The 20,175-nt window shown below is 47.7% G+C and overlaps 1 protein-coding gene across 1 annotated transcript in view; it reads left to right on the forward strand.

Annotated features, from left to right (window-relative positions):
* Positions 1–580: 580 nt before the first annotated feature.
* The window catches only part of LOC307136817 (uncharacterized protein), a 32,313-nt gene continuing 12,718 nt past the window's right edge, over positions 581–20,175 (forward strand). The window contains exon 1 of the mRNA XM_079834116.1: positions 581–698. Coding sequence (XP_079690242.1) covers positions 662–698 — 37 coding nt within the window. The 5' untranslated portion in view covers positions 581–661. The remainder of the gene's footprint in view (positions 699–20,175) is intronic.

Consider the following 20,175-nt stretch of genomic DNA (forward strand, 5'->3'; position numbering starts at 1 on the left):
AGAAAAGGTTGATGCATCGCAATTCGTTATCCAACGATTCAGAATCGATTCTCAAAAATTCAGAATCGATTCTGTGTTCAATTCAAACGGCCACTTCACCACTGTGTGTGCGCGCGGTCACCGGCCAAACAGAACAACCCGTTGATAGGCGAACGTTCGTATGCTGATGAATTGGCTTCTTTTAAGATAAGATCGCATGCGCGAGAATATGACGCAGATCCGGCGTTCGGATACATGACCCAGAAGCGATTTGTTTACAAGCAGAGGAAGACGCGAGTATCTAAGCTGTTGGATTCTACATTGATCGTGCTTTAGGTCTCGGCGAAGTGCTCAAATGGGACTAAAAAAGTGTGCATTCCATGGATTCCCGAACGCCGGCGCTACGTCATATTCTCGCGCATGCGTCGTGGAGGCACACACGGAAGACAAGAAGAGGTTGAATAAAGTCGTTATTTTGATTTTTTTTTGCGCACAAAAACTATTGTCGTCGCTTCGTAAAATTATTGTAGAGCCACTGTGGTGAGATGGACTTTGTAACGACGTTTTAAGTGCCTTTTATGGGTCTTGTAAGTGTGAATGGACTGAATGCCAATGGAGGCCTATCTGAAGCCTTTCTCAGCCATCAGCTTTCAACAAAAATATCTTCATTTGTGTTCCGAAGATGAACGGAGGTCTTACGGGTGTCGAACGACATGAGGGTGAGTATTAAATGACAGAATTTTCATTTTTGGGTGAACTAACCCTTTAATAACACTCCTATGTCTCCGATGCAGTGGCCGGGACATAAACCTACCAACATCCGTGGCATAATTTTTGGAATGACTTATGGAATATTGCTGAACTACTGCACAATGTTTCAAACATATGGAAAATTCTGAACAAAAGCTTCGTTTTGGCGAGTGATTCGTTAAATGTCTCTAACATGACTGTTGCAGCTCGGCAAGTTCTTATGTGAGATGTTATGCGCACACACTGAATTTGGCTTCTCAGCGAGCGCTAAAGTTGATTCCCTTTCAAGGGAACTCGCGCTGCGTCAAGCGCTGCGGGAACGCCCCTGCGTGATGCGTCATGAAGCACTCGTAAAATCAGTCCAATGGTGTGGCTGGACGTCGTAGGCGGGTGACGTCATAGACCAGGAAGCTATAAAGCAGCCCTGAACCAGACAATGTCAGCTTCTGTGTCTTCACAAGCGCTCCATGTGAAATCGTTTGTCCTTGTATGAAAGAAAAGTGTGTGTGTCTCTTAAAAAATGGCGAATCAACAATTCAGACAGTGTGTTACTCCCTGCCCTCGTTTCATCACGGGTGGGGATACACACTTGCTCTGTGTAATGTGTTTGGGACCGGAGCATGCACAGTCAGCTCTCGAGGGGGCTGGCTGCGAGCATTGCGAAAAGTTATCAATGAGAACTCTCCGGTCCCGCCATTCGCTCTTTGAGGAGGGCGCTTCGGCTCGCGTTCCCCAGGGTGCAGGTCCCGCTGCTGCTGAGGCACAGCGACGGCTTTCATCTTGGGGTTCGCAAATGGATCTGACGGCGGGGTTAGAGACGGGTGATCCCCTTTCTCTGCCTTTACCCGTCAGACCCGACGCTTCAGTTGCCGAGTTAGAAGCACGCTCTGCGGTTTCTTCTGCTCGCGCTGAAGCGCAGGTGCAGCAACACTCCAGTTCTGAGGAAGTGGATGTTGTAAGCCTGGATTATTTAGATGAGGTTTCGCCGCCTCATTCACACGCTCAAGAGGAGCTTTTGGAGGTTGTGACTCGCGCTGTTGCCAGGTTGCAAATAGACTGGCCAGCCGAGACTCACGAAGCGCATCAGCCTAGTAGATTAGATGAACGCTTCCTTCCATCTAGATCACAACCTCCAAAGCGGGGCTTGCCTTTTTTTCCTGATCTCCACACCGAGGTGTCGAAATCATGGGAAAAAAACCGGCATCATTCAGACCATTCAACCCCAATACAGCTGCTTATTCAAACATAGTGGGGTTGAAACAGCATGGTTACGCGGTGATGCCGCGGGTAGAAGAGACGCTCGCGAGCTATCTCTCTCCCGAGTCGTCATCGTCGTTAAAAGCCCCGCAGCTGCCCACTAAGCCCGTTAGAACAACATCAGCTTTAGTGGGTAGGGCTTACTCGGCAGCAGGTCAGGCAGCCGCATGTCTCCACACGATGGCGGTGTTGCAAGCTTATCAAGCCGAACTGCTGAAAGACATTGATGATGAATGTGAAGAAGTGGGGAGGGAAACGATAGCTGAGATTAGGAGAGCTGCTGATTTGTCTCTTCGGGCCACCAAGGAGACGGCTAGATCCATCGGCCGTTCAATGGCAGCCCTGGTGGCCACGGAGAGACATCTCTGGCTAAATCTTTCAGAGATAAAAGATAGAGATAAAAAGTTCCTTCTCGACTCTCCTATCTCCCCTGCTGGCCTCTTCGGCGACTCAGTCAACACAGTCGTCGAGAGGTTTCAAGAGTCTAAAAAGCAGGCGGCTGCGTTTCAAAAATTTCTCCCCCGCAAATCTCATGTCTTTGGGGCTGCTGGGCGGGAGCAGCCCCAACCGAGTACGTCCTCCTCTCACAGAGCGCAACAGCGAGAGAGTGTTGCCACCCGCGCTCCCCCACAGAGAGACTGGGGGCGGGGTCAGCACTCTCAGCCGAGGTCTTCCCGAGGTAGAGCAGATCTGAGGACTGTTATTATCTCTAGGAAGGCCTCGGCGAAGAAGTCCTGATGCCAGAGGCGTCAGACTTCGGATGGCAGTCCCCTCCGGGGGGAAGCGGGGTGTCGAGGCACCCGTCTCCTTTTGGTGCCATCAGGGGGCCATTCTGCCAACCCTGCCACCTCGGGTGCTTCAGGGCGCAGCGGTCCTCAGCGAGCATAAGTCTCCACGTCCGCCCGGAAACGTAGCGGCGCGGGGATGCTCGCTCCCTCCAAGGAGGGTCAAAAGTGTTCAGTGCGGTTGCTTCCTGCCGGCGCGCCGTTTCAGGACACCGGGCTGCTCACACTTCAAAATCCAGAGGCCAGCCCCGAGGGGCTGGTTCCCTTAGTAGATTTTCTGGCAGCGTGGAAACTTCTGCCAAATATCTCAGATTGGGTCCTGCGCACAATAGAAAATGGGTACAGAATACAATTCGGGTCACACCCGCCCATGTTCAACTGGGTATTATCCACAGTGGTAAACCCCGAGCAGGCTCTGGTAATGGAGCAAGAGGTACAGACTCTTCTGCAAAAAGAGGCTATAGAGAGGGTCCCTCCCCACTGCAGAGAGTCAGGGTTTTACAGCCGGTACTTCATAGTTCCGAAGAAGGATGGAGGACTGCGTCCTATTCTAGATCTGCGCCAGCTAAATCGGGCAGTAAAGAAACTAAAGTTCAAAATGCTCACGCTAAAAAAGATCATGTGTCACATCATGTCCGAGGACTGGTGTGTCACAATAGACCTGAAAGACGCATACTTTCACGTCTCCATCCTTCCTCAACACAGGAAGTTCCTCAGGTTTGCTTTCGGGGGCGAAGCATTCCAATATCGGGTACTTCCATTCGGCCTAGCATTATCACCCCGCACCTTCACAAAATGCGTGGATGCAGCTTTGGCTCCGCTGAGACTCCAGGGCATCCACGTATTGAATAACATAGACGACTGGCTGATCTTAGCAGAGTCGGAACATCTAGCGGCTCAGCATCGAGATGCTGTGATCGCTCACATGAAGAGGCTGGGGTTAAGGCTAAACACAAAGAAAAGCATGTTATCTCCACAGCAGAACGTCACTTTTCTGGGTGTGCTATGGGATACGAAAACCATGAGGGCTCGGCTGACGCTCGCTCGGGTGAATTCGATTCTACAATCCGTATCCAAGATAAAGCTAGGCCAGTCACTCACTGTGAAGCATTTTCAAAGACTTCTGGGTCTGATGGCAGCAGCGTCCAACGTGATACCTTTTGGCCTGCTGTACATGAGGCCCTTACAGTGGTGGCTCAAGACCAAGGGATTCTCCCCGAGGGGAAATCCTTTTCGCATTATCAAGGTCAAGCGGCGGTGCCTACGTGCCTTAGTCATGTGGAAGGATCCTTGGTTCCTGTCCCAGGGTCCGGTGCTGGGGGCTCCTTGTCGTCGCTTAACGCTAACGACGGATGCATCCCTCACCGGCTGGGGGGCGACCATGAGTGTTCGCTCAGCCCAGGGTCTGTGGAGCGACCAGCAGCTCTCCTGGCACATAAACCAGTTAGAGCTGATGGCAGTGTTCCTGGCACTCAGGCACTTTCTCCCAGACCTGAGGGGCCATCATGTGTTGGTTCGCACGGACAACACATCGTTGGTCTCATACATAAATCGCCAGGGGGGGTTACGCTCGCGCCGGCTATGGAAGCTGGCACATCGAGTCCTAGTTTGGGCCCAGGGCAAGATGCTATCGGTCCGAGCAGTGTACATCCGAGGTACCTGAATACGACGGCAGACTCCCTGTCGAGGCAGGAGTGGTGTCGGGGAGTTGGAGACTCCACCCCGAGGTGGTGGAGCTCATATGGAACTGGTTTGGTCAGGCTCAGGTGGATCTGTTTGCGTCTCAAGAGACAACGCACTGTCCCCTATTTTACTCCCTCACACATCCAGCCCCGCTGGGGTTGGATGCCATGGTGCAGACGTGGCCGAGGCTGCGTCTGTACGCCTTTCCCCCTCTGGCATTAATACCAGGAGTGCTGGAGAGAGTGCGCCGGAACGGGGTTCGTCTGCTGCTAATAGCCCCGTTTTGGCCGACACAAGTTTGGTTGTCGGACATTATATCTCTCCTCGAAGGTCCCCCGTGGGAGATTCCGATCAGGAGGGACCTTCTCTCCCAGGCGTCGGGGGCAATCCTGCACCCGAGGCCGGAGTTGTGGAAACTGTGGGCTTGGCCCCTGAGGGGGCCCAGCTCGTAGACTCAGGTCTTTCTGCTGAGGTAGTTCAGACCATGTTGCACTCCAGAGCCCCCTCCACGAGGAGGCTTTATGCCCTTAAATGGAGAGTCTTTGTAGCTTGGTGTTCTAACCATTCTCTAAACCCAGTCAACTGCCAAGTCAACTCAGTACTGGATTTTCTACAAGAAAAGTTCGCTTCAGGGTTATCCCCTTCCACCTTAAAGGTATACGTGACGGCCATATCGGCCTATCACGTCCATCTGGATGGTGCATCGGTGGGGAAACACCCATGGGTTATTCGCTTCCTTCGTGGTACTCTGAGGCTAAGGCCTGCGGCACGCTCAAGTGTGCCGACCTGGGATCTGGCTGTGGTGCTGGAAGGTCTAGCTTTGGCCCCATTTGAGCCTATTGGGGAGGTGCCAGAGAAGTTCCTCACGTTAAAAACTGTGTTTCTCTTGGCTATTTCCTCTCTAAAGAGAGTGGGGGATTTGCAAGCACTATCTGTTTCCCCCTCCTGTCTTGAGTTTGCGCCAGGAATGGTGAAAGCTTTTTTATATCCAAAAGAAGGATATGTCCCGAAAGTTCCTACGAACGTGGCGGGTTCTATAATGCTGTAGGCCTTCTCTCCGCCTCCCTTTGAGAATCCAGACCAGGAGAAGTTAAATCTGCTCTGCCCAGTAAGGGCACTAGATGCTTATGTCCACTGAGCTGCCCTGTGGAGGAAATCTGAGCAACTGTTCGTCTGTTTCGGGTCCCCAAACAAAGGGAAACCTGCATTTAAGCAGACATTAAGCAAGTGGATAGTCGAGGCTATCTCACTCGCATATGAGTCGGCCGGCCAACTTTCACCACTAAAGGTCCGAGCCCACTCTACTAGGAGTATGGCGGCCTCTTTGGCTCTTCTGTCAGGAGTCTCCCTGCAGGAGGTATGTGATGCGGCAGGGTGGTCCTCTCCGCACACTTTTGTGAGGTTTTACAACCTTGATGTAGCCTCTACTCCAGGTTCTCGGGTGCTTGTAGCTTAATGTGCGCTATAAATTTCACATGTACAGGCATTTGAGAGTTATGGCGGCGTTGGTATTGTGTTCCCGCAGCGCTTGACGCAGCGCGAGTTCCCTTGAGAGGGAACGTCTCAGGTTACGTATGTAACCATGGTTCCCTGAGAGGGAACGAGACGCTGCGTCGCTTAGCCATACTCCCGGCACGCCTGTGACCGACTTGTTCGACTTTTTCAGAAGCTGACATTGTCTGGTTCAGGGCTGCTTTATAGCTTCCTGGTCTATGACGTCACCCGCCTACGACGTCCAGCCACACCATTGGACTGATTTTACGAGTGCTTCATGACGCATCACGCAGGGGCGTTCCCGCAGCGCTTGACGCAGCGTCTCGTTCCCTCTCAGGGAACCATGGTTACATACGTAACCTGAGACGTTTTCTTCTGCATTAGCCTATGTTTTAAAGATTTTTTTGTGGCTTTAACCAAAGTAAACTTTTTTTTGTTAAAATGTTCTAAAGAAACTAAACAGTTCTCAATTTACAACTAAGTGTGACAATTTTTCATTCTTAATGATTGTTCTTTGCAATTGTATATATGGCTTATCATGTTTCATTCAGAGCTTGTTAATCTTGAATATAACTTTGTTAATAAAATAAAAGTATTGAAAGAAATCTTCATAATCATTTTAAATATGGCAATACTGACAAACAGATATTCTAACTAAAAGAAAAACACATATTAGCTCCAATTTTGGTTAAAATGTAAAGTTTATGTATTTGCACAGCAGGATAATTAGTTACTTAAAATGTATGTTAAGAATCGTTTTGGGAATCGGATCGTTACTCTCGGAATCGGATCGAATCGTTAAGTGCCTTAAAGGGGCTATATGCGTTTTTCAGAAATTTAAACTCGCGACTGACACCTGTGGCCAAAAAACAGAACTGCTCTTCCTTTCTGCTCGCTCTCGCAGCGCGCGCTCGTACGTGCACACTTCACAAGTCATCTGCTGCAAGGAGGTCAACATTATGTTTACAGAGGTAGGAACAATCAAATACATATATTGTTTGAGATAAGTGTTCTCTTATCAAAACTTCAAACGTGTAGCTGACAAACTACATAAAAAACTAATACATTAAATAAATAAATAAACCCATTTCGCCATTGGCCTACACGCTGATGAAGGGCGCACAGACCGAAACTTTCGTAGAATATTAAAAAACACAAATCTGAGCACTGTCCTTGACCTCTGAGCACTGTCCTTGACCTCTGAGCACTGTCCTTGACCACTTATTATACACAAGTAGCTTACTATCACCAAGTATGAAAGACACATATACATAATACTATTTAGCAATGTTTATTGACTACGTCTTATTACGTGAAATAAAATGCATTTACGTCTTATTTTGTGTTAAGATATAGAAACAACAAACAATATAATGTAGCTTTACATGGCTATATAATAAAGAATCCATCAGTTTTATTTAGCGCTTCTCTAGACACCCAAAAAGACTTTACATTACTGATGCACTATTCATATTTATTTGTGTGTGTTTGTATATATATATATATATATATATATATATATATATATATATATATATATATATATATATATATATATATATATATATATATATCAGATCAACACAGATCTGAGCTCCCTCCAAGGCTCAAATGCGAAGCCGATGTTCACTCTAGTCCTTGCTCGGCGCCGGTCGCTCTCAATCTTCGATCTTTTTTGGCCACTTGTCAGGGGTTTAACTTTTTTAGTCTTCTGTGGAGTTACTGAGTTGTCCTGGGTCTCTTCTGTGTATTCGCTAAATCCATTACACTGCTTGCGAGTGTAGGCTACTTGCTGACTAGCGGTGGTGGCAGAGTGATCTGAAACGTTTAACATGAACGCGCTTGACGTCAAATCCGACCCGACAGAAAATAGGAAAAATAGGATACAGGCTTATAGGTGCACCCACTGTGAGCGGACAAGGTGTTAGTATGCTCATCAGGAGATGTTTGAGTCATAAATGGTAAAATAAAAAGGCTATTGTTACGTTTATTTTGGGGAAAAAGTTGCATATAGCCCCTTTAAGATTCCCACCCCTAACAGGTGCATTACAACAAGGACCAACAGATTTAAGAACAGTTTTTTTTTTCTCCAAAAGCCATAATCACTTTGAACACTGACTTCACAGTCTAACTCCCCAACCCTCGGACTTACTGTGCAATATTTAAATATTTAATATTTTTGATAATAGTGATAATAATTACCTCTCCTTTTGCACTACTATTTAATTCTATGTTGTTTATTCTATATTTCTTGCTGGTACTGGAAAGGAGTTGCTTTTAAACTCATTGCACATGTGTATAGTGACAATAAATGGCATTTCATAATGTACACAAACATTTTTACAGTTAAAAACAAAACATAAAAACTCCTTATGGAAAATTGGGTGTTTGAACACATAGAAAAGTGTCTGTTTATATGAATTGGACTAAAAGGGCAATACATAAAGAAATGGAAAGGGAATTTACCATGTGATATGCATTTTAGACACTACAATGATTCATATTTTAAATGAATATACGGTCACACCGAGGTTTTCTGGGTGGTAAAATAAGAAATCTTAATCAAGTTTAATAATGAATGAATGTTGCCTTAAAAGCTGTAAAACCAATGTGAATCAACACCATACATTTGTTTTGGACATAAAAATGTTTTGCTTAAAATTATAATTTTTTTTTATCTTGAAAACTTTATTTTTTCTTTTACCCTTGTCACTCTTCATTGACTCATCAGCATCTTCACATGTGACTAACTTTAGCCCACGTGCAAATGTTATATCATAATGTTATGCCTGATCGGTGTATAGTTTTTTAAATTGACTGATTATTTTTACTTGAGAATATTCTACATACATTTCAGCAGATAACACTTTGTTTTCCAACAACTTTTTTTGTACTCATTTTAACTTGATTAAGGGCTTTAACACTGTATTCAATATTGCTAATAAACTTTATAGTAATACAGCATTTTTTCCAGCACTCCAGTCCAGTCAGTGGCGGTAATGCACCAATAAGTTAGGTTACCTACCGCCAAAAAAGTAAATAGCAACAATAAACTACAGAAAATAACTAAACTGAGGGATTACTATACACCCAACTAAGTCTGTGTTTAATGAGAGTTGGGAACATACCCAAGGGAACATTAATAGCATAGGATAGACAGGAAATAGAATGGCCCAAAAATGGGTATAGATCAGCTGAAATACACTCAAAGTGTGCCATTACCTGAAGTGCCTTCATGGTTGTTTTCTATGCCTTGTATAGATACACGAGTACAAGAACTAACTAAAGGAAATAACGACACGGCAGTTGAACATTTAGTGAATCAATATATAAAACAAAAATACAGTAACATTTTAGATATTTTTATGGATGGATCAGACCCAGAATCTGGAAAAGTAGGAACAGCAGTTGATGGTCCAGAATACCAGTTCTTTCAGATCATTTAATGGTGTTTATATCTGAGCTTGTGCCAATATATTTGGCTTTACAGGGGGTGGAAGAAACGAGGCTAGACAAGGTAATCACATGCTCATATATGGTCATTCTTACTGTAGACAGGATTTAATATATGATATACAGCAACTAGTGTATGTAATGCATAGTCAAGGAATTAAGGTTAACTTTCTTTGGACTCCATGTAGGAAAAAAAGGAAATGAGATAGTGGATAAACTAAAAAAAAGCTCATTAAAATGCAATATGTAGAAATCACAATTCTCACGAGAAAATCTGAAGCCAGGGCAATTATTAGAAACGCTATAATAGTATATGGCAGGAAATGTGGGATAGGAGAAAAAAGGGAACACATTTATACAGTATTCAAGAAAATGGGAAGAGGATTCACAACAATATTAACAAGATTACGTGTAGGTCATACTGGACCTAATGGGAACCTATATAAAATACAAAAACATCATAATGGGTTATGCAGTCATTGTAATGTAGAAGACAGTTGAACATGTCATATTATATTGTACACTATATGAAAATGAAAGACGAATTGCAGGAAAAGGGTATCAAAGACATATCATTAAAAAAAATCTGTTGGCAAGAATCCAAAGTGAAAGATTAGGTGCTGCAATACACAAAAGCAACAATATTACATTTGAGAATATAATTATTAAGTATTTACTTTTCTACTTTAGTAAGAGTAGTCCTTCGCTGTTCCACACCCCAGTTCAGTAGGTGGCGCTAATGCACCTAAAGCTGGTTTGCCAATAAACACGAAGAAGAACTGGGGGAACCACTGGATATATATAGGGCCGTAATACGATCATGTATTGACTCTGGGTGTATGGTATATGGAGCAGCAGCTAAGAGTGTCCTGGAAAAACTAGATAGAATACAGTTTAGAGCTCTTAGACTTAGTATTGGTGCTATTAAAAACAACTCCTACTAATGCATTACTTGTAGAAACTGAAGAACTACCATTATATTTGAGACGATTAAAGCCGTCGCTGACATATTGGGTTAAGCTAAAAGGATCTGGGAAAGAACAACCTGCTTTAGAGGTCTTCGGTGATTGCTGGGAGTATTTGAAACAACATAAAGGTAAAGGATTCGGTTGGAATATTACTACAGTAGCGGAAGAATACGGTTTAAATAGACTCGAGTATGCTCCAAATATAGTATGGGGTAATGTTCCTCCATGGGTATTCCCAGTTCCCAATGTAGACTTGAAACTTTTAGAGCTAAAGAAAGAATGGACTGAAAGGAATGCTGATAATATTGGATATTTGGTTCATGAATATGTTAAGCGGAACTACTACCATTATATACCAATATTTACTGATGGATCTAAAGATTTAAGGAATGATCATGTAGGAGTAGGAGTGTACATACCAGAGTTTGATGTAACCATATGTAAAAGAATTAATTATAAATTATCTGTATTTACAGCTGAAGTAGTAGCCATAATTTTAGGGTTGCAATGGGTAGAAGAAGTAAGACCTCAAAGAATAATCATCTGTTCTGACTCTGTTGCAGCACTTTATAGTTTGAATTAAACTGAAACAATAAGAGATGATTTATTTAAAGAAATATCCATGATAATGCTAAGAATCGAGAGAATGGGAATTGATATACAATTTTGTTGGGTTCCAGCTCATATTGGGGTGGTGGGTAATGAGAAGGCAGATTTGACTGCAAAGAATGCACTAAAATTAAAGGATGAAGAAATAATGAAAGTTCCCTTTGGGAAAGGTGAAGCTAAATCATTGATTAAAACAGCAGTGAGAGAATCATGGCAAAAAAAAGTGGGACGTAGATAATAAAGGCAGACACTATTATAATATTCAGAAATCGATTTATGTAAAGGCTTTTCAAGGGAAACAGAAGAGAATAAGTGATTATATCAAGATTAAGACTTGGGCATACTGGTTTAAAATCAACCCTGTTTTTAATGGGGAAAAGCAGTTCAGATAAATGTGATACATGTAATGTTCCAGAAAATGTGGAGCATGTCATAATGAGGTGTAAAAATATAATTTAGAAAGGAGTATCTTGCAAGATACGATATATGAGTTGGAACAAGAATGGAGTTTGAAGGGGATCCTTACTTTTCTTAAAGATACAGGGTTAGAACACAGAATATACTGCTGTTAATCAAACTGTAAGAAGTACATGTATTATGAATCATAACTTGAATGTTTACCTAATTAATCCAATTGCAGAGTTTGAAAACTAAATAGTTATTTCTTCATGTCCGATTTGAAATGAACCGTTGTAGATTACGCACGTAAAACTCAAACTCGGACTGACTGGTTGTTCACGTGACGATTTGTGAAGTTTATGATTTATTTTTGAGCAATTTTTTTTGTAATGAATGAATGAAACCGGATTCACACGAGGTGTAACACAATATGAGCAACTGAAGAATACATTATTTCAGACGTACCATATAACAAAGACATTTTTGGTAACTTTATTTTAGGGTTCAATTCTGTTAGGATATTGGCTGTTTAAAGCACAATGCCTTATTCTGCATGACCATGTCCCTTAATCCTACCCAATACCTAAACATAAACGCTACAAAAACTACCTTACTAACTATTAATAAGCAGTAAATTAGGTTGAGGCAAAAGTCGTAGTTAATAGTGTTTAACATAATAAAGTGTTACCGAAATGTTCAAGAGTGTTTTTTTATTTAGCATAAAACTCCCAAATTATTTATCATGACCACTTTAATCATGTCTATACTATGTTATGATTGCACTGTACAATTAAATACAATCGTTGCTTAAGTCAGCAGCCTGAACATTTACCTGTCGTAACTTACATTAGCTGAGAATCTCACCTGAAAATCTGAAAACATCAGCAATCTTCATCCACGCCGCTGATTTCTGTATTTTGTCCCTCAGAATCAGTGGTTTGTCGCATATAATTGAAGGTATTTCCCAATTTCATTGAGTTTTCCTTCGTCTTTATATTACTATAATTGTAAAGATATTTTGCAGCACACGGTGAAGTCAGTACATTACGACTTGAGACAGTTATAATGTAAATTTAATATAAAACTAGTGATGGGAATAAAATATTTGTTTGTGCATTATTGCTAACAATGCTTGTAGAGATGAATCACTAACATAGTTTATTGAAGATAATGGGAATTGAAAGCTTATGAATCTTTATTGTGCAAGTGAGATAAATAAATGCTCACATTTAGTCTAGAACTACAATAACCATCATGTTTACACACAAAGCCTCTGCACTTATTTTTCTCAACATGGGGGCAGGAGAGCTGTCAGTCAAATTAATGTGAAAAAGTAACTGAGATATTTTGTTGTAAATTTGAAAAGTAATGCGTTACTTTACTAGGAAAAAGTAATATTATTAAGTAACTCAAGTTACTTGTAATGCGTTACCCCCAACACTGTTCGTCTGTATGCAATACACACGCCACGGTTCAGCTGTGCGAGACACTGGCTTCTGCTCTGCCACCGCGTGCAGTGTGAAAACGGCATTACAGAGCGAACAAAGCACAGTTCCCATTCAGTCGGTCACGTTCGACGTACGTCGGACGTACCGACGAATTGGGATCACTTCTGGGAGCCCCTATCAGCTTCAAGCTATCTAGAACCGGCCAATGAACAATTGGCGTGCGAGATTTGCATCTCGCGCTCCGCCCCGCGCCGCGGGTATAAACAGGAAGCGAGAGCGAATGCACGCTGTCATTCACTTCGGAGCCACACAGGCATATGAAGGACTCACTCTTCTTCACAGTTGAGTATTTTCGCTGCTATCAAGCAAGAGAACGAAAGAACCGGAGAATCCAGGAAACGCGTGTTGGAGAGACGGCACATTTCAGCGGGATCCGCACTGACTCATCGGCTGCCTCTGCAAGCAGAGAAAAACTGCTGTTTTAACAGCAACAGCAAAATCTGTTGGTCTGGTTGGGCGTTTTCCTGCTGAGTACAGGCACGGGCTGCACAACAATCCCGTGCGCTGTCGCGTTTCCCCCTGAGTGCTTCAGCACAAGAGCGTTTCCTCACAAAAGAGTTCACGGGTGACGTGCCGTCCTTTTCAGGATGTCTTACCACCCGTGCGTTTCTGGATGCGGTCGTTCCCTGTCCCCTGCTGACGGTCACAATCGCTGTCTCACAATCTTTGGGCACACAGCACGCTGAGGCGGCGTTTGTGGATAGTTCATGTTCCCACTGCGGGAACATGACTATCTCGGAGCTAAGATCGAGACTCTCCTACCTCCGGGCTGGGGGAGTCCCCTTACCCATCCCACGAACCAGGGCTGCCCCTAACCCTGCTTCTTCGGATGGCCAGGGTGATCTGAGGATTACGTTTAGGGCAAACCCGCCGAGCGACCCTCCGCAGGCCCCTAATCCCTCAGCTCCGCAGCCGGTAGAGCCTCCGAGAGAACCCGCTGGACCCTCCCACGGGAGACCAGTGGTGACTTTTGGAGCTCCAGCAGACGAGCAGATGTCGATCGCTGCATCGGAGGGGGAGTTTCAGTCCTTGGAGGATGAAGGGTCAGCTGTACTGCCTCCCTCTGGGAGAGTGGCAACGGCTGCCCCGGACCCTGAGATGGCTGCTATGCTTGCCCGGGCCGCCGAAAGGGTTGGGCTCGAGTGGAACCCTCCACCGTGTCCCGAACCCTCTAGGTTGGACAATTGGTTCCTCGGGGTGGGTCGCGCTGGTTCTCAGCGTCCCGCCCCGACACCTTTCTTCCCGGAGGTGCATGAGGAGCTCACGAGGTCGTGGACGGCACCTTTTTCTGCCAGAAACCGGCCGAGTGACTCCTCCCCCCTCACTACTCTCGACGGCGGGCCAGCCAAGGGTTACGTGGGGATCCCGCCAGTGGAGCGCGCCGTCGCGATGCAACTGTGTCCGGCGACCGCCTCTAACTGGCGCGGTGACCCACGTCTCCCGTCCCGGGCCTGTAAGTTCTCTTCCAGTCTGACTGGGAAGGCTTACAAGGCCTGCGGGCAGGCTGCGTCCGCCTTGCATGGCATGGCGCTGCTTCAGGTCCACCAGGCCCAAGCGCTCCTTGACATGCACGAGGGTAGGCCTGACCCAGAGCTCCTCCGGGAGACGGACCTCGCCCTCCGGGCGACGAAAGTCACTGCCCGTTCCATCGGTCAGGCGATGTCCATGCTTGTGGTCCAGGAGCGTCATCTCTGGCTTAACTTGGCTGACATGAGGGAGACCGATAAATATCGGTTCCTGGACTCCCCCATCTCGTCAGCTGGGTTATTCGGCGACGCGGTCGAGAGCTTCGCCCAACAGTTCTCGGCCGCCCAGAAGCAGACGGAGGCGATCAAGCACATCCTGCCCCGGCGGCCCGCTGCTGCCTCCACCCCGCCGCCGGCGGCAGCGCCTCCGACTACTCGTCGCCGAGGACGTCCACCCGCCGCCGCCTCCGCCCCCGCCAAGGCACCGCAGCAGCCTTCCACCAGCCGACGGCGTGGGGCCGGCCGTGGGAAGGATGTCCAGCCCGCTCAGGCTGCTGCCAAGCCAGGTGGCAAGCGTCGTCGCAAGCGACCCTGAGACGGGCCGCCCAGAGATGGAGGAGACTGCTCTGAGGGAGATGGCTGCAGCACCACTCCTTCCCCCGGAAGAGGGCCGGGGGAAGATCTTTTGTTTTTCTGTTCCGCCGCTGGCCCCAGTGTCAGCGGCACCCAAAACATCAATAAAAGAGCAGTTTCCAATATCTCTGGGTGCCAAGAGAGTGCGCTTGGCGGTGGTCGACGCTCCCATGCCTCGCCACCCTCAAGTACCTCTCCCTTCGCCAGCAGGGGACGCCGGCTGTCGGGACGCACACAAGCGGCCTCCCCACACTCGCACGTCCCCTCCGCGGATGCAGGTAAGTGTTGCACAGCACACTCAGATCCCGCTTCGGGCCGCTCCTATGCCGTCCGAGCCGGATCCCTGCGTTCCGCCTCGCTGCCCCGCTGCGGGTACGTCTATGGTCCCGATGGTCCCCCTTGCTCGGAGTCTGGGAGCCTGGCTAGCGCTTCCCAGCCCGTCTCGGTGGCTCATCCGTACCATCAGACTCGGCTATGCGATTCAGTTCGCCCGGCGTCCCCCCAAGTTCAGGGGCGTTCACTTCACGACTGTAGTGGAGGCGAACGCCCCCGTGCTCAGGGCGGAGATTGCTGTCCTACTGGCGAAGGACGTGATAGAGCCGGTCCCTCAAGCCGATATGAGGTCCAGGTTCTACAGCCCGTACTTCATTGTACCCAAGAAAGGCGGCGGGTTACGACCGATCTTGGACCTGCGATTCCTGAACCGGTCCCTTCACAGGCTGCCGTTCACGATGTTAACGCAGAAGCGCATCTTCAGGTGCATCCGTCCCCGAGATTGGTTTGCAGCGATCGACCTGAAGGACGCGTACTTTCATGTCTCGATTCTCCCTCGACACCGGCCCTTTCTGCACTTCGCGTTCGAGGGACGGGCATATCAGTACCGCGTCTTACCCTTCGGCCTGTCCCTGTCGCCCCGCGTCTTTACGAAGGTTGCGGAGGCGGCCATTGCTCCCATGAGAGAGCATGGCGTTCGCATCCTCAACTACCTCGACGACTGGCTAATTCTTGCCCAGTCGCGAGAGCAGTTGTGCGAACACAGGGACAAGGTGCTCAGTCACCTCAGCCAGTTGGGAATTCGGGTCAACTGGGAGAAGAGCAAACTCTGCCCCACGCAGAGGATCTCTTTTCTCGGTATGGAGATAGACTCGGTCGCCATGACTGCGCGCCTCACCGAGGAGCGCGTCCAGTCGGTGTTGAACTGCCTGAATTCGTTCAGAGGCAGGACAGCGGTTCCACTGAAACATTTTCAGAGGCTCCTGGGGCATATGGCATCCGCAGCCGCAGTAACGCCGCTCGGATTGCTTCATATGAGACCGCTTCAACGCTGGCTACACGATCGAGTCCCGAGATGGGCATGGCACAGCGGTTCCCTCCGCGTCCAAGTGACTCCGAGGTGCCGCCAAACCTTCGGCCCGTGGTCGGACCCTCTGTTTCTCCGGGCGGGAGTTCCCCTAGAACAAGTGTCCAGGCACTCCGTTGTCTCCACGGATGCCTCATCCACGGGTTGGGGTGCCACGTACAACTGGCTTGCAGTTTCGGGTCTGTGGACGGGGCCTCAACTGCATTGGCATATCAATTGCCGTAGCGTACATCAACAAACAGGGTGGTCTACGTTCCCGTCGCATGTCGCAACTCGCCCGCCATCTCCTCTTATGGAGTCAGAAGCATCTGAGGTCGCTTCGTGCCGTTCACATTCCGGGCCTGCTCAATCGTGCGGCCGACGAGCTGTCACGTCAGCAGGTACTTCCGGGAGAATGGCGACTCCATCCCCAGGCGGTCCAGCTAATCTGGAGTCGTTTCGGGGCCGCACAGGTAGACCTGTTTGCCTCCCCAGAGACGACCCACTGTCAGTGGTTTTATTCCTTGACCGAGGGGACCCTCGGGTCGGATGCCCTGGCCCACAGCTGGCCCCGGGAAGAACGCAAGTATGCGTTTCCCCCAGTGAGCCTTCTTGCGCAGACACTGTGCAAAGTCAGGGAGGACGAGGAGCAGGTCCTGTTGGTCGCTCCGTATTGGCCCAACCGGACTTGGTTCCCGGAACTAGTGCTCCTCGCGACAGCACCTCCCTGGCCCATTCCTCTGAGACAGGACCTCCTGACTCAGAGACGGGGCACCCTATGGCACCCGCGTCCGGACCTCTGGAAACTCCATGTTTGGTCCTTGGACGGGACGCGGAGGTTCTAGGTGACCTACCGCAGGCGGTAGTTGACACCATCACTTCCGCTAGAGCCCCCTCTACGAGGCGCCTCTATGCGTTGAAGTGGAACCTGTTCGTCGACTGGTGCTCTTCTCGCCGAGAAGACCCCCGAAGATGTTCGATCGCTTCTGTGCTTACCTTTCTACAGGATGGGTTGGAGCGAAGGCTGTCTCCCTCCACCCTCAAGGTCTATGTCGCCGCTATCGCCGCTAATCATGAACTCGTAGATGGAAAATCTCTAGGTAAGCACGATCTGATCGTCAGGTTCCTTAGGGGAGCGAGGAGATTAAATCCTCCTCGTCCTCCCTCTATACCCTCTTGGGACTTAGCTCTGGTGCTAACTGCACTACAGAGAGAACCCTTTGAGCCTCTGCAGTCAGCTGAGTTGAAAATCCTGTCGTTAAAGACTATACTCCTGATTGCGTTGGCCTCCATCAAGAGGGTAGGGGACCTGCAGGCATTTTCGGTCGACGAATCGTGCCTGGAATTCGGGCCCGGTAACTCTCATGTGATCATGAGACCCCGGCCTGGATACGTGCCCAAGGTTCCCACTACTCCCTTCCGGGACCAAGTGGTGAGCCTGCAAGCGCTGCCTTCGGAGCTTTTCTCTGTCCCGTCCGTGCTCTCCGGACTTACGTGGACAGAACGCAAAGCTTCAGGACCTCAGAGCAGCTCTTCGTCTGTTACGGAGGACAGCAGAAGGGAAAGGCTGTCTCCAAGCAGAGGATGGCCCACTGGATAGTGGATGCCATCGTCTTGGCTTATCAGTCCCAAGACGTGCCCTGCCCGCTCGGGTTAAGAGCCCACTCCACTAGGGGTGTTGCCTCTTCCTGGGCGCTGGCTCGTGGCGCCTCGCTGACAGATATTTGTAGAGCTGCGGGCTGGGCGACACCTAACACGTTCGCTAGATTCTATAGCCTTCGTGTAGAGCCGGTTTCTTCCTGTGTGCTCACTTCCCATAGTCAGTAACACCGAAGTGCCCGTTCTAGTGTCGGCTTGCTGCGCCATTCCCTCCCCTATGGTAGACGGATGCGTGCGCTTATTCTACTCCAGTCGAGTTCCCCGGATCGGCGAACCCTGTTGAGTCCTCCGCAACCCGCGGCAGTCGGACGTGGCGGAGCATTCAACGCCAGGTCTAACACTCGTATGCATTGGTGGAACTTGTGTTAGGCTGGGTTCCGTATGTAGTGACCCCCACGGCGGTCCCATATGTGTATTCTTCCACGGTACGGCTCCCTACGGCGAGCCCGTGTCTTTCCCTCGGCAGAGTTCCCTCTGCCGTCCCAGGTACGTGTTGTCTCCCTCCTAATGGCCGGGGCCACCCCTGGGACTTCCGTATGTTGTGCTGCCCACGGCCAGCCCATACGCGTATTCTCCACATGTTAACTCCCTCTGGGCATGATGTGGCTTCCGCAGCTGCCTTCACAGGCACGCTTTCCCAGCGTTATCCAATACAGTCAGCTGAGTGGGTCTTGCGGAACAGCAGCTTTGACTCTCCCTGCGTGAACCTACCCGCCCGCATCAGATCGGGGTCTGTGGGGCTCATCGCTGGGCGCTGGAAGTGGTAGTAACTATGGCGTTTTCCATAGGGGATCCCAATTCGTCGGTACGTCCGACGTACGTCGAACGTGACCGACTGAATGGGAACGTCTCGGTTACGTATGGTAACCCTCGTTCCCTGAAGGAGGGAACGGAGACGTACGTCCCGTCGCCACAGTTGCTGTACCATCACTGCAGGTCGAGCCACTACGTGTGGCTCCTCAGTGAAAAACAGCGTGCATTCGCTCTCGCTTCCTGTTTATACCCGCGGCGCGGGGCGGAGCGCGAGATGCAAATCTCGCACGCCAATTGTTCATTGGCCGGTTCTAGATAGCTCGAAGCTGATAGGGGCTCCCAGAAGTGATCCCAATTCGTCGGTACGTCCGACGTACGTCTCCGTTCCCTCCTTCAGGGAACGAGGGTTACCATACGTAACCGAGACGTTTTATTCGGCTTCTGTTTAAATTACTCCTACACTTTTGAATGTCGCGGTCTGGCTTTATATGATCAATGATCATTTTCACTAAATGCCCGGGAGCAGAAGCAGCCATTATTCTAGATAAAAATGTTTGATAAAACATTAATATTAATTATCAACTTACGGACATGGACTTGCAAAACGTACTCACCAGGCCCATACAAAAACTTCACAGTAGATCCAAAATCATGGTTTGCCTATAATTCTTCAGAGTCCAAGTATGGTGGTTTCCTGTCCTCTCTGTTGAACAAGTGTACATGACAGTGTTCTCAGATTACTCTTTCCAAAACTCTGTTACATTTTATGACAAGCTTGATCTTAAAACTAGCTGACAGTAGGGATGGGCATTATGACCATATAATTATACATACATGAGAAATTTTATTTTACAATAACGATATCACAATATATTTATTTTGATGGATATTTTATTAAAATACTACAGAATAATACTGCTTTAAAAGTCTTCACTGTATGATATTCAATTAATTAATATCACATGATTCTTAAAGAAGCAGAAGGTCTTCTCTATTCTTTTGTTTTATTAAAATGATGACAAAGCTGCAACCCCTTTAAGAACGGATGCACAGAATGACACGCATCCGGGATTCCCCACGTTAACTTGAACTGTTTAACTTACTTAAGACATAACTGACTGTTTAAATCAAGTGAATACCTCACATGACAAGGTTTCTGAGATAATTGTGTGCATTTTACAGAAAGATAATTGATTTCGGGATCGCCTGCTGTCTGAGAGAGGCTTATTTTAACACATGCATGTCCCGTTCATTATTCTACATTCATGCATGTTTCCTTGTCAAAATGTCAAAAAGTTTTAGTACAGTCAGTGCTGCGTTGTATACGCTATATTCCCATTCCGCAATATAAAAAGGTAATGTTAACGTTTACAGCAAAATCGCTAACAATAGTCAGTATCATCAGATCGCCATAACACCCAGCCCTATCTTAACAATATT

Source organism: Gobio gobio, assembly GCF_949357685.1.
Source record: "Gobio gobio genome assembly, chromosome: 14".
Classification (NCBI taxonomy): domain Eukaryota; kingdom Metazoa; phylum Chordata; class Actinopteri; order Cypriniformes; family Gobionidae; genus Gobio; species Gobio gobio.